This window comes from Nycticebus coucang, chromosome 22 (assembly GCF_027406575.1).
Source record: "Nycticebus coucang isolate mNycCou1 chromosome 22, mNycCou1.pri, whole genome shotgun sequence".
NCBI classification, from domain to species: Eukaryota; Metazoa; Chordata; class Mammalia; order Primates; family Lorisidae; genus Nycticebus; species Nycticebus coucang.
Genome location: NC_069801.1, coordinates 27,114,785 through 27,129,984, shown reverse-complemented (window position 1 = coordinate 27,129,984; position 15,200 = coordinate 27,114,785). Strand labels below are relative to the sequence as shown.

Genomic DNA, 15,200 nt, shown 5'->3' with positions numbered 1-15,200 from the left:
ATTAAAGGATGTGCGAGATATTTAAGGCTTCTTATACAGATTGGCAAGTATCCCTCTGGAAAGACCTTGTCTCTTTGTTTACCAACAATGAGTAAGAAGGAATATTTTATTCTCACAAAAACCAAGTAATTTAAAAAACACTGTCATCAGTTTGAAAATGGAAAATGGTATCTCATGTTCTAATTTGCTTTTTTATTACAGCTAGGTTAACCTTTTTTATAATGTTTATTGACTCACGCAGTTTTATTTGTGAATTTGTGTCAATTTTTCTATTAGCGTTTATTTTCTTATTTATTGAATAGAGGTCCATATTTAGCGTAAACTGTATTCATTATATGCTATAAAATGCCTTATCCTCCAGTTTTTCATTTGCTATATAATTTTCTTCGGGGTACTTTAATGTTAGAAAATGTAAGTTTCCCACGACATCAAATCTATCAATATTTGCTTTTGTAGTTTTCTCCTTTCCTTTTATGCTGATCAAATAAATAATCCTCTGCATTTTCTTTTACTTCTTAATTTCATTGTATTGCTGTAACACCTTTAGAATTCATTTTGATTTTTTTATTTGATCTAGGGAACTATATCTTCCAAATATAGTTCATTAGTTGTCCTAGCAAAATTTTCAAAATGCCAGATTTACATATACTAAATTTTTATGACGTTAGGGGTTAAGTTTGTTCCGAGATTTTTCATCCATTCACTCTAAGTTCTATTTATTCTTTTTCTATTCTTAATTTCTGGAAAGAGTCTGTTTATTCTTTTATCAGTTTTAATAGTGTAATCCGTTTATCCTTGTGTAAGTTTTCATTAAATTAATTTTCCTTTGATTAATTGTCGTAAAGTTATGCAGTGTTTACTATTACAATAATTTTAAATATATGGTCCTAGAAGTAGCCATGGTCATTCTTTGCTTTGAATTTTTTATTGACTGTTCTTCCTTACTTTTGCCTCCAGATAAAATCTAGAAATAGTTTGTCAAGTTAAAATGCCTCAACATTTTGACTGGGATGTCATAAAACATATAGATTAATTAGAACTCCCATCTTTATAATATTAATTCTTTCTTCCCACCTAGGACCATGGGGTGTCTTTCCATTTACTTATCTATTATCGCCTTTGGGAAGGTGCAACATTTTCACTTAGGTAGTATTCATTTTTTAACTTTATTCCTAGATATTTCATGAAGATTTTTGTTGCCATTATAAATGTCTCTTTTTCTCCCTGTTATGTTTTCTAACTGGTCTTTGTTAGAATGTTCAAAGACTGGCATTCTTGGCATATTTTGTAAAGACATTGGACTCTTCATAATCGTACTAACTCATTCTCCTGACTCCCCTAGGCAAGAAGTAATATCATCTGCAAATAAATTTGTCTCATTACTTTATCGCCTACTTTTCAGTGGTTATTCTTTTCGTCCATAGTTAGTGGTCTACTCGGGTATATATATCACTTTAATATAAATCTACTTCATAATGTCTTAAATTTAGCAAAATAGTTTATACAGTATACTACCATGATATTTAATCTTCTTTGTATTAGTGGTCATAGATTTATTTATTTATTATCCTCAATAGTCCCCTTTTTTCTCAGCTGTATCAGATTTTTGTGTTTTTGTGTTTGTATGTTTTTTAAATTTTGATTGCTCCAGTTTATCTGTTCATATCTATTCTTCCTGTGGAGTTTGTTGTTATTTTCTCATTAACCTCTGCCTTTATTTCATAATTTCCTTTCTCCTTTTTTTCTTCAGATTATTTTTTCCTCTTATGTTAATGTCTTGATTTGAAAGCACTGTTTATTTCTTTCTCTGTGTAATAAAGGTGTGTTTACAGTAATATATTCACTTCTAAGCACAGTTTCAGCCTCATGCCATAAACTTTGATATGTACTATTTTCATCATCATTAATTCCTAAATAGCCCATGATAACATGTGTTGTTTTAATCTATTTGCCCAAGAGTTGGTTAAGAATGCCTCTTCCTTTCCCCCACGGACACAGATTTTGTTCTTGTTGCATTAAACTTTTGTGTTAATTTCTCATTTTATTGCTGTCTGGTTGGGGAAGATGAGCTGGTTGGAGATAAGATCATTTCTACTTTGGGGGTTAAATGAGATGCTCTCAATAGCCAAGAACATTTATTTTTTTCCTTAAGTATTTAAGAAGAGTCCCCTGTAGGGAAGTTTAGGCTCTGCAGTCACAGTCCTGGGCTCCAATCTTAGCTCCAGGCATACGTGCTTGCAAGGTGACTTCAGGCACAATACTGGATCTGTCTGAGCTTCAGCGTCCTCATCTGTAAAATGGAAAGAATAAAAGGTCTGCCTCCTAGAGTTATTGTTAGGAATAAATGAGCTTTGTAAGAGCATTAAATGAGTCTTACTCAATTTGTTACTGAAATCCATTATATCAGTGACTCTCAATGAAGCGATCTTTTTAATACCACCAGCCCACATGTACACACCCAACCGAGAGCATATATAAATCAGGATGTCCTGGGGTAGGATTCTTTTTCAACTCTTTTATCATCTAGGTAGGTAGATGATAGAAATATGTAAAGTATGGCTGTAGATGTAGATATATAAGGATAGATACAGGACCTACATGAAAAGAGACAGGTGTACATTTAGGACCCGGAGACATGATTGTGGATATGGACATAAGTGTACAGGATCCAAAGACGTAGAAAGAAATGTAGATAGACAGGTAGAAGAGAAAGACCCAAAGATGTCAGTATCCTGTACTTAGACAGGAAGTCTCCTTCCTTATTTGGACAGACCCTGACAATGAGCCATGGGTAAGACTGGGAATGAACAGTGTTCCAGTCCCTGAGGTGTGGATGTGTAGGGGAAGTCTCATGACTCCCACCCAGCAATCTTAATTTTGTTTCCCTATTTGATATATCAAAGACTGACAATGTTGTGTTAAAATATCTCCCACTACAATTGTGATGTTTTGTTATCTTGCCTTTCTAACAATTTCCGTGTCTGTGTTTGCCTTATAGATCTTCTTCCCTCATTTTCCCCAAGAGTCTTTTCCTCTTCATTGGAAGGTTGCTTATGGACTTTATAAGCAAAATATTTGCTCTGATCTCTGTCATCTTCTTTTGTTCTTTCCGCGTTTTTGTTTGTGTTGTTTTGACTTTGCATCCTTGTTTTTCCATTCATACCTGACCCATCTCTGATTTCTAACATTTTCTAGATATATTTCGACTTTTATATGAATGTTGTTAGTGATTAGTTTCAAATTATGGAATTCCTCCCCAAAGACAAATTTTTGCATGTGCATTTGGTTTTGTTACCTCATGAAGAATAGTTATTATACTTTCCTGGTTATATTCACTCCTGCTAGTTCTTAAACTCCCTACTTGAGGTTGGGTGGGCTTTCTTTTAACTAAGCCTCATAACTGCAGTCCTCTCTGTCACCCTGAATGTATGAGAATGCCTGCCTTTTGACATATATAAATGACAACTTGATTGCAAATCAAATTATGTGTCACAAAACTTGCATCTTTCAAAGCTGTAATAAATGTTTCACTGGAATCTTAGGGTCCAACCTCAATTTAGGCCTCGTGAGTAACCTATTTTTTCTGTCTATATGATTTTCATATGTTTCTTTATTTTTTAAATTAAAAAGCCTTCTGGGATATGTTAGAGTAGAGGTCTCTTTTCACTAATTAGATTCAGCACTTGGCAAATCTTACTTCAATCTGAACCTGAAGTCTTAGGAAAGGTACCTTCTTAAATTATTTCTTTTTTCCTTCGATTGCTCTGTCTTCTCTCTCTGGAATTCTTGATATATACATATTGGATTTTTTCATCTCTCTTCCATGTTGCTCGTCATTTCTTTCATTATTTTAATCTCTTCATCCTTTTTCTATGATTTCTGGAGAATTTCCCAAATTTCATCTCCATTTCACTGTTCGATTTCTATAAAATCCAGCCGCCCTCTGGTAGCGTTTCTCTTTTCTTGGTAGTTTTTGTTAATCTTAGGTCCTTTTTCCTCTGCCTTCACAGATACGATGCTAGATTTAATATTGTGACAACCATGATTGAAAATCTGCCAAGACTTTTGCCTGTTCTTTGTTGTGATTCACACAGAAATATTTGCTCTGACTCAGCAGAGTGCTCTTCTTCCTTAAAACTGAAATCTTCTCCTATGTCCAGTGATTTTACTAAGTGTTTTCCCATGGAGCAGGAGGCTGGTGTATATCCAGGACCAAACCCAACGTGGGTTCTGGGAGAGACCCTGGGGTCCTAATCTGCCTCTGTCAGGCTAAACTATGTGAGAGGAGAAAAGTTAAGTTTCTACATTTACTAAGTTTCACATGTACCCTTGTAAGATGCACCGCAGTTGTGTAATCCCACTAATCATCCTCCCTCTGCCCATCTTCTCCCCTCCCTCCCTTCCCTCTCCCCCTTCCCCATATTTTTAGGTTATAACTGGGTTATAGCTTTCATGTGAAAGCCATAAATTAGTTTCATAGTAGGGCTCAGTACATTGGATACTTTTTCTTCCATTCTTGAGATACTTTACTAAGAAGAATATGTTCCAGCTCCATCCATGTAAACATGAAAGAGGTAAAGTCTCCATCCTTCTTTAAGGCTGCATAATATTCTATGGTGTACATATACCACAGTTTATTAATCCATTTGTGGAACGATGGGCACTTGGGCTTTTTCCATGACTTAGCAATTGTGAATTGGGCTGCAATAAACATTCTGGCTCAAATATCTTTGTTATAATGTGATTTTTGGTCTTCTGGGTATATACCTAGTAGAGGAATTATAGGATTGAATGGCAGATCTATTTTTAGATCTCTAAGTGTTCTCCAAACATCTTTCCAAAAGGCATGTATTAATTTGCATTCCCACCAGCAGTGTAGAAGTGTTCCCTTTTCTCCACATCCACGCCAATATAATTGTCTTAATACAATAACGAAGAAAATACCAGGAAGGCTATGTTAACCAGTGTGATGAAAATGTGTCAAACTGTTTATAAAACCAGTGTATGATGCCCCATGATCGCATTAATGTACACAGCTATGATTTAATATTAATAAAAAAAGAAAGAAAGACAAGTTAAGTTTCACCCTGTTCACTTCTATTGGGGGGAGGAGCTGGAGATGGCAGTGATAATGAAGGGAGGTTTTGTCCTCATGAGTTTCTTTTTGCTTTGGCTGCCGGAAGTTAGCAGGGGGCAGTGACTCTTAGCCAGGCTCAGCCATCTGGGTCATACATAAATCTAAAGGTGCTTTGGAAAGGGCTCTCTGCTCCCATGGTCAGTAGCATCACATGGGCCTCCACTGGTGGACCTCCCAGGGGCCCTTGGTGGAGCCCTCATTGCAATGGAGATGTAGCCTGATTCTCCATGGCCCTGACTTCCCTTCTGAGAGTGGGCTTGCGGCCCTTCTCAGGGCTTCAGAGAAGCAGCATGCAGACTGCCTCCACCATGGACTGCAGGTGGACTGCCTCCACCATGTCCTCCTTGGGCTTCTCAGAAAGGTGTCTACACTCCATGGCTGGAGTCCACTTGGGGCTGTCTCTTCCCCGGGCCACACAAAGCAGCAGATGGGCCTTTATCTTCTGCTACAGAAGCTATCTGACTCCCCTAGCTTTCCCCAATTCCTGAGGTATTCACTGGATAACAGCACATCCTGTTTTGCCTGGGACAGTCCCAGCTTCCACCTGATTGTGCTAGCATAATTTTTAATAGCACTTCCTTTGACTCTAAAAAGAAGCATAGTCTGAGCAATGAATTACTGTTTATAATAGCTCTGGTTATCTGTCATTTCACAGGGTGGAAGGGGGGCATGGTTTGGGAAAGGCCAGTTGCTCTCAGACAATCCCATCACCCATTTTCCCAGCAGCTGCTGCCATTTTTTTTTTTAAATCAGATTGATATCAGTTTTCCAAGTAAACCCCCAAGTTCAGCTCGGTAATAGTCACTGTCTCCATCCCTGTGGCCCAACACATGTTTAGCAGCTGTCTTCTCTCTAGCGGGTCATTTCATTTTTTTGAACCTCTCTTTCTTGTTTTATTAAATAAGTGTATGGAACTCTGACATGCCAACTTCACACTGGCCACCAATCCAGTTAAGATCATGGATGCAGAAGCCTTCCATGAAGGCCTGGAATGTGGAAGGGATTGGATGGGGGCCGGGCAGCCCCTCCTTTCTCATGGGATTTTATCAGCTGGTCCCAACTGCTGTTCTCACTGTCTTCCTCTCCTTCTTGCCCCTTATCTCGGCAGGAGAATCACTGCCCTTGGCCACCTCCAATCAAGTTCTCATTAAGTTCAGTGCCAAAGGCCAAGTACCAGCCAGAGGTTTCCACTTTGTCTACCAAGGTATGCCGGACACGGACGCTGGAGGTGGAAAGGCGATCTCAGTTCTTAGGGTACTTCGTGTCCAAGGAAACAGGGATCTCTGACCCCCCCAATCTGAGCCTCTTTCTCAGGGTGCTTGGAGACAATTACAAGTTTGTGGGGCAATTTCCTGTAATTCTGTTTAAGTTCATACATTTGCTTATCCAACGGACATTTCTTAAACCAAGTTCTATGTCAAATAAGGGAGGAAATCAGACATGGGAACCTAATTTCTTCCCTCTTCCAGCCCTCCCCCACCCCACCCCAATGTCTGGGACATTCCAGATGTCACTGGGGAGACTAACCCAGGCCTCTTCTTGACTCTGGCTTGTGGAGTTTGGTTTTGTCTGCAAAGCACAATAAAGGTATGGGGGTAATATAGGCTTTGAAGTGAGGTGGACACGGATCTGAGTCTCATCTCCCCACTTTCTAGCTGGGCACCAGCAGCCCCACATCGCAGAACCCCAGTTTGCTCACCTATAAAGTGAGGGTAATAACAGTACCTCACTGATAGGATTAAAAGAGAGTTTACAAAGTACCTGGCATCAAGCAGCTGACTAAAGTTAGTCCTCTTTCTTACTGGTTCAGAAAGGCTAAGATTGCAGCATCCTGGCTTTTATTGGCAGGCAGGACCTCTGCCCTTGTCCAAGAGAATATCCATATTTTCAGGGTTCAGGAGCTAAGTATGGTCCTCTTCATTTGGCTCTGCCCAAGATGAGCTGCAGGGGTAATCCTCCCACAGGTTCAGGGACAGTCCTCCCATAGGTACAGGGGCAATCTTCACACAAGTGCAGAAGCAGTCCTCCTGTAGTTAGGGCAATCCTCCCACAAGTGCAGGGGCAGTCCTCCCAGAAGGGCAGGGGCAGTCCTCTTGTAGCTGCAGGGGTAGGCCTGTTATAGGGGAATGCCATCCCTGTGGCCAAGTTCAAGGGTCCCAGCCACCACAGTGGATGGGGGAGATAAGATTAAGGTCCCGGAAGCCAGGGCCCCAGCAGGCTCCTAAGGAGCATGGTGGGTGGGAGCATCCCAAAGGCAGGGTGAAGACACGGAAAGTGGAGGAGGAAGTTCCGATGGCTGTCCTCGTCAAGGAACATGGGACCCTGATCACTGAGGGGCATCACTGGGAAGGCCAAGAACAAAAACAGGCCCGGGTGCACACTGCCTCCCATAGTCTCCAGAAGTTGTGCTGTCACACGGTGTGTCCAGTAACGTTTCAGTAAAACCTCTCCGAGTCCCACCTAGGTTGTCTTTGTTCCAGTCCCATGTGTGTCCATCCCTGGGCCAGTTTCTAGAGGGGCGAGGCCCACCCCTCAGTGCCACTGTCCCCTGCAGCTGTGCCGCGAACCAGCGCCACGCAGTGCAGCTCTGTGCCGGAACCCCGCTACGGCAAGAGGCTGGGCAGTGACTTCTCGGTAGGGGCCATCGTCCGCTTCGAATGCAACTCCGGCTATGCACTGCAGGGGTCCCCAGAAATTGAGTGCCTTCCTGTGCCTGGGGCTCTGGCCCAGTGGAATGTCTCAGCTCCCATGTGTGTGGGTGAGTGCCTGGGCAGCCAGGGCTGGAGAGAGGGTGAAGGGAACAGAAAATAGCCCTCTCTCCCTGAGGGAGGGAGCAAGTCCCAGCAGATGCCCCAAGACACACAGCAACACCTTCTCACCAGGTACCTTAAGCAGGAAGTGCCATCGGGGCCACACCCCTCATCCTGCGGTGGGGTGTGGAGACAGCCAGAGGTTCTGGGGCAGAGATGCATGTGAGAGGAGCTGAGGGCCGGGTCCCTACAGGGGGTTGCAAGTGAAAAAGTCACATGGCAGGTGAAAAACAGAATGAGAAGGTGGGACTGGGGCACGAAGGAAGAAGCCCCATGGGCAGGAGTCACAGCAGAGGTGGGGCCTGAAGGAGCACGCTGCTTGGTGGGCCCTGACCAGAACTGCTTCTCTCCCAGTGCCGTGTGGCGGCAATCTCACTGAGCGCCGGGGCACCATCCTGTCCCCTGGTTTCCCAGAGCCCTACCTCAACAGCCTCAACTGCGTGTGGAAGATCATGGTTCCTGAAGGCGCTGGCATCCAGGTAGGAGGAAGGAAGTACCTTGATGGGGCAGGTAGTCACCCACAGGGGCCAGCTATTGCCAAGTCTTAAACAGGGTGAGCCAGGAGGAGACACAGCCCTATCCCCTGCCCCTGCAGCTAAGGAGGCTCTGTCCAAGGGTAGAGATGTGGCCCACAAATAGAAAAACACAATAGTTCCTGGGCCACAGGGGCCTCAGGGCACGAGGAGAGAGGAAACTGAGGAAGGGGTGATGGGCATTGGCTCCAGCCAGCGGGGAAGGGCAATGGGTCTAGCGCTGGGATCTGAAGATTGGGGAGAACTCATAGATGGCTTGAGGATTTTTTTCTTAAGATTGTGGGGGGGGGCATTGCTGATGAGGGGCCAAGCACAAGTCCAGAGTGGGGCACATACCTAGGGTACCACACCTGTTGCCCGAGCTGAACTGGGGCATAGCTGGTGCCCAGTAATAGGACCCCAGTGGAAGGAGGCCCTGGCCTGGATGCTGAGGCAGGGAGAATGTCAGGGGGCTGCAAAGCCAGCAGAGAGGCAGCAAGCCTGAGCTGAGCGACCTGGGCGGGAGTGGGCCACTGCTCACTGATGTGGATGTCTGAGGCAATCAGGGCGGCAAAGCAGGGAAGCCCAAGGAATGCTCCAGAGATGAGGAGAAGGCTAGTCCCACTTCCTGGAACTTCTTTCCCCCATTCTCCACCTTGTAAATTTTCCCACTGTCCTATAATCATTTAGTCATCTTCCTTCCCCACCAGAGAAGGAGCTCCTTGGAGTAAGAGCTGCTTCTTAACGTTGCTGGAAGGGCCTAGCACGGAGCAGGTGCTCACCAAGTTGGATTAACTGTGGGACTGGGGAATGGAGGAGAGGGAGGGGTGAGCGGCAGGGAGGAAGGAAGGGACAGAGGCCGCTTTACTAGCAGGACAATCCTTCTGCCTCCCCAGATTCAGGTCATCAGTTTTGTCACAGAGCAGAACTGGGACTCCCTAGAAGTGTTTGACGGTGCAGATAACACCGTAACCATGCTGGGGAGTTTCTCAGGTAAGGAGGGCTTCCGATCTGGAGGGCAGTGTGAGATGCTGTTGTCCTCATCACTGTGACATACTCACACACCATAACAGTCACCATTTTAAAGTGCTTTGGGTATATTCACCAGGTTCTACAGCACTTCCTGCTGTCTAATCCCAGAGCATTTTTATCTCCCTGAAAAAAAAACCAGGCACCCATTTCCCTCACTCTCCACCCCGCCTGCCCCCAAGCCCAGCCTCTGGTAACCACTAACCTGCTTTCCACCTCTGGATTTGCCATTTCATATAAATGGAATCATACAATACGTAGCCTTCTGTGTTTGGCTTCTGCCACTTAGCACGATGTTTTCAAAGTCCACCAAGTTGTAGTGTGTATCAGCACTTCATTACATGGATATACCATGCTTTTTTATCCATTCATCCATTGATGGGCCATTTCCACTTTCTTGCTATTATGATTAATGTTCCTTACATGAATATCCATATACCAGTTTTTGTGTGAGCATGTGCTTACACAGGAGGAATGCTTGCTGGGTCATATCATAACTTTATGTTTAACTTTTTGAAGAACCACAAAACCATTTTCCAAAGTGGATACACTATTTTTCATTCCCATGGTGGATGGACTTCTAATGGAACGTGGCACATGATTTTGCCCAATGGCTTGGGCAATTATCTGAGTCTTTTAGGCCCAGAACTCTAGGCTGCCAAGATATAAAGAAAAGTCATGAGCCCGAGAAAAACTGTACACTGAATGGTCCAGAGAATCATGCATGCCAGGGTCTTTCTGAAGATGGTGGGGAAGGGACCAAACTCAGAAGCCTCCTGAGGAGCTCGCCCTCCTGCAGGCATATAGCGCTGCACTGCTCATCTTGTGGGAAGTGGTTTGGGAGGGGTCTCTCCTCCCTTGGCCATTGGAGACCTAGCCCCCTGAGGGGTCTAATTTGTCATTTAGTGAATTTGATAACTGGGGAGTTTGGGGGCATTGGGAGCAGAATGTCAGTAAAAAGCCAGAACACTGGGGAGGAGCGTGGGGAATGGGAGGAGCTACATCTCAATGATGCTGGTATCCTTGTCCTAGGAACAACTGTGCCTGCCCTTCTGAACAGCACCTCCAACCAGCTCTACCTTCACTTCTACTCAGACATCAGTGTGTCTGCAGCCGGCTTCCACCTGGAATACAAAAGTGAGGATCTGGGGTTTCAGCTGTATACAGTGCTCAGGGTGGAACTAAGAGTTACTGAGTGCCCACTCTGAGCTAATATATATTGGGGCTGTATATTCTCCACCCCATGTAAGCCTAACCATGGACCTAGAAGAGGATGCTAAAGCCTAGAGAAGGTCTGAAACCTCCTCAAGGCTGCACAGCAGAGCTGGGTACTCACCCACATGTCTGTTACTCAAAAACCTGTGCCTTACTCAGTGTCCACCCCAAAAATGGGAAGGGAACTTGGTCACTGGCCTAGGCCCCTGTAAACAATTTAGGATATAAGAAGATGGAGGGGCGTTCCTCCCTCAATCCTAAACATTGGCCTCTCTAACCTCTAGTTCTGTGATGCAGTTATCTTTGAAGTTCCTCCCCTCATTGGATACTTCACTCCTCTTCTACCAGATTTCTCCCTGCAAGCTTTAACCCTTACATCCTGGCTTCCAGCATCCCTAAGTGCTCACAACTAAATACTCTTAACAGAAAAGTTGCGGATGTGTCTTCTGGGGAACAAAGAAAGAGGTTTGTGGGGAGACTACTTGCATCCTGGGACTGCCTGCCCCACCCCCTTGCCCCACTGGGTATGGGAAGAAATAGGTCAGCAGCAGCATTCATCCCACACTCATCCAGCAAATACTTACGGAGCATTTATAAAGCGACTGGGTGCGATGCTGGGTTTGCCAGGATTGGGTATTATCAAAATAGATCAGTCCCCTGAGAGTCCACTAGAAAGAAGTGGACACAAAGACAGACAAGGACATTGCAGCATTACAGGTGCACCCATGGATGTCTCTAGATGGTACAGCAGTGGTTCAGAGGAGAGAGTGGTCACTTCTACCTGGGGCAGGTGGAGATATAAATGTCTTGAAGAAAGATTGAGAACCTGCACTGTGCCAAGCCCTGCATTAGGTGTCCACAGAACAATGAATAAGACTAAGTCCCTGCCTTCAAAAGTACAGAGTCCAGGAGAAAAGATAGACATTGATTGTAACCTAGGAGGGTAAGGCCTTACAGAAGGGGATGCCTTAGTTAGGTTTGGAATGAGAAGTGAGAAATGCTGGAAGGCATGGCTGGCTTGAACCCCTGTGACAGTATGGGCCTGTGCAGATGGAAGGCCCAGCTGGTGCTAGGTGCCTGATCAGGTCAGCACCATCTGGGTGTCCAAAACAACCTTTATCTGGATGCTTAGGATAGGATTAGCTGGATCCCAGGAAGCTCATCACCTGAAAGAACTGATATGTCCACCTGGCAGGAAAGACCCAGGACAGCTAGAAGTAAAGCTCCTGAGGGGTAAAGCGTAGGACAGGGACCTCTGAGATTTCCTCCCTGCAGATGTCTAAAGTTTCACTCACCTGGTAAAGTACCCCGGGTTTCTCAAACAAATCACACTTTTCCTTTTATCCTCTCTTCCCTTGTTTCTCCTAGTTTTGTTAATCTAGCCTATATTTTAATTTGAGTCCTAAATGCTCCTTAGAATCTTTTCTGTTCTTTCTTCTTCCAAAGGCACATTTCCTTCCTAAATTGCTTTGTCATTCTCTTGCCTCATCCCAGAAAGAATCTACGTCTTCTCAGTTTTCTTGGTCCCAGAGAACTGGCAGTTTTCTCAGTAGCTGACACTTCCCTTACAGTATCCACTCATTAGGGGAAGAGCTGGGGAGAAACAGCCTCACTGGTAACTGGAGATGGGAATTCCTAGGGGCCAGGACCCTGTAGTGATATTTTGTTTTGTAAGATAGTCTACAAAGAGGGCACAGAGGATGGAGAGTTAACTGCTAGTACAGAGGCAAATGGTTTTGAAGGGTACTGAAAAGTCACATCTATGGCTGTGATTCATATTTAATGTTTATTTAATTGAAATGGAAATGGAGCAATATGCTTTCAAAAGTAATAAATTACATATGATAAAAAAATTTTTCCTTTGTTGTAGCATGGCTTAAATAAAATCAAGCTGTGCAGTGTCAAGGAAATTAGAATGGGCTTTTCTCCATCTGCCTCCTTTGTTCTCTGTCTGGCCTCCTCTTTCTCCCCATTTCATTTTTCCTCCTACCACACTCTTTTGTCCTCGCTGTGTCTCTTGCTCTCTCTTTGCTGCTTCTTCTGTCCATCTCTCCCTTTCCAGCAGGTGGGTCTCGAGTCTCTAAGCTGCGACCTCCCTCTCTCTAAGCTGTGACCTCCCTCTAAATACTAAGCTGTGTTCTACTTGGCATGCAAGGGAGACAGAGACAAAATGGCAAGACTAGGTCCTCCAGATTCATCTGATGATTGTTTTAATACTTGTCTTTGGGATCTTCTGTGTCAGCTGCTCAGAGTTTAGGAGATAGGTCCAAAGAGCCTTCATTTCCAAAGATCACATCCATGTCTTAAATGCACATGTAGAGGGTGGTGCCTGTGGCTCAAGGAGTAGGGTGCCGGTCCCATATGCCAGAGGTGGTGGGTTCAAACCCAGCCCTGGCCAATAAAAAAAAAAATGCACATGTAGAACAGAAACTGCCTGGGAAGAGCACGAGGGGATCTCTAGGTGACAACAATGTTCGGCAGTATTGACAGGGGCTTGGGTTATACTGTGTAAGCTCAAAACTCATAATTATGTCAATTGCAACATGGACATGTAAGATTGGTGCATTTCACTATACGTAAATTTCCCTCACAGGGAAATAAAAGCGCAGGTAGTTGTCAGAGTTTCATCTCAATGTGGCATGAAGACCCGTCACCTACTACATAAGAAGGTGGGCTGGGGGCTTGGAGCCTTGCCTGACCGATCCTGCCCTGTTCTTTTTCCGTGAGCCCCTAGCTCCCTGAAGGCACTAAGTACATGTGGATTTCTCAGGAAGCCTGTATTCCCCAAGGGAGCCACTAGGAAGGCTGAGGCTGCTGTCCCCGAAGCTCTCTGGACCCTGCTGATGGCCAGGGTCAGACCCAAACCCACAGTTCGCCCTCCTTTCCTTCCTGCCAGCTATGCTAAGGAGGATCACTTGAGAGTTGGACAACTCAGTTTGCAGCTATCCTTTGCCTGCCCCGAGTCTTCCAGCCCTAACCCCTAGAGAGGTTCCCTGCAAGTCCAGTCCAGAGCACACAGAAGTTTACTTAGTGCACCTGAAGCACCTGCACCTGCGGGTGGGCTCCTACGAGGCACAGGGGAGGCAGGAAGCCCCCAGTTGGGAGATGCTACACTCCTGCCTGCTGTTTTGGAGGCAGCCTGGAGGGGTGAGGGGCTGACCAGGGGCAGGTGAGCTCATGTGGCCTCAGGCTTGGGCAGACCTGGGGTCAGGCTGGGCTGGGTCTGAACTAGGGGCATGTCTCTGGGCCTCTCTCAGCCTGTGTCTCCATCTGTAAAATGGGATGTCAAGAGCTACTTGAAGGGTATGAAGGGACATATGTGGCTCACTGGCCCCCACCCTGCTCGTGGGAAGTGCGGCTCCCATGATGATGGTGTGGGCAGGCAGGTAGCAGGTGGAGGAGGTAGATTAGGATGGGTGCTCTCATGAAGAAAGCATTATGTACTGTGCCAGGTATAGAATAAGAAATAAATGAATGTGGTTGAATTTTTAGAGTCATAAAGGGGAGTAGATGAGGAGTATTGAGAGTCCACAGAGGTGATCTTGCAAAGGGACCGGGCCAAGATGGTGACAGTCCCAGATGTCAGGGTGAGAAGGTTGGATTCTATATAAAAGACCACGAGGACCTACTTCACATTACTGACCAAGTAAGTCCCACGAGTCAAGGAGAGATTTTAAGAAGCACACATTGCCTATGAATTCAGGATGATCTAGAATGGCAGTGGCTTTGGGTAGTGATGAGCAGGGGCCTCTTATAGGGGCTGGTGTTAAATGAGGTCAGAGCTGACAGTAGCAAAGTGTGAGTGGCCACCACTAATGCTCCCAGAAAGGGGCTAGCTTGATCTTGAAAACACAATGGGAGAAATAAAGCAATGGAGAGTCTTAGCCACTAGCAAATGTCCCTCAGAACATTTCTGCCCCAGAGGATGAGGCTCTAACTGAGCCCCGAGCATTGCCGAGATGCCCTCCATAACTGCTCTCCTTCCTTCTCACCTTTCCTCCGCCTCTCCCCATGTCTCAGCCCCCCAGAACTGTCCCTTTAGGGTAATGAAGACAGAGGGAAGTTAGGAGGCAGGAGCCCATGCAGAGAGGTCTTAGGGTTTACAGGACAGGGGAGCTCCCAAGCTCAGAGCTGTGGGTGAGCAGGGCACCCAGAGTTCATAGAGTGACACCTATGTCACCTTTGGCCTGTTAAGCCTCTGTGCCACGTGAACATTGCATTTCTTAAGAGGGCTAGGGAGCACTAGGCCAGATGGCCGTGAGAGGCACTCCTTCTCCTGCGGCCCACATCTCCCAGCCCACTGTCTCATTGATCTGCTGGGCTGGTCCATTCTCCTTTCCGACTGTCTCTGTCTTATCTAGCGGTGGGCCTGAGCAGTTGTCCAGAACCTGCCGTGCCCAGTAATGGGGTGAAGACGGGTGAGCGCTACTTGGTGAACGACGTGGTCTCTTTCCAGTGTGAGCCAGGATACGCCCTCCAGGTACCTCCCTTTGACAC

At 45.4% G+C, this 15,200-nt stretch overlaps 1 protein-coding gene across 1 annotated transcript in view; it reads left to right on the top strand.

The window, feature by feature from the left end:
- Positions 1-15,200, top strand: part of CSMD2 (CUB and Sushi multiple domains 2) — a 580,815-nt gene that overhangs the window by 481,394 nt on the left and 84,221 nt on the right. Inside the window, exons 33-38 of the mRNA XM_053576806.1 lie at positions 6,246-6,341; positions 7,692-7,895; positions 8,302-8,426; positions 9,356-9,452; positions 10,521-10,625; positions 15,065-15,183. Coding sequence (XP_053432781.1) covers positions 6,246-6,341; positions 7,692-7,895; positions 8,302-8,426; positions 9,356-9,452; positions 10,521-10,625; positions 15,065-15,183 — 746 coding nt within the window. The remainder of the gene's footprint in view (positions 1-6,245; positions 6,342-7,691; positions 7,896-8,301; positions 8,427-9,355; positions 9,453-10,520; positions 10,626-15,064; positions 15,184-15,200) is intronic.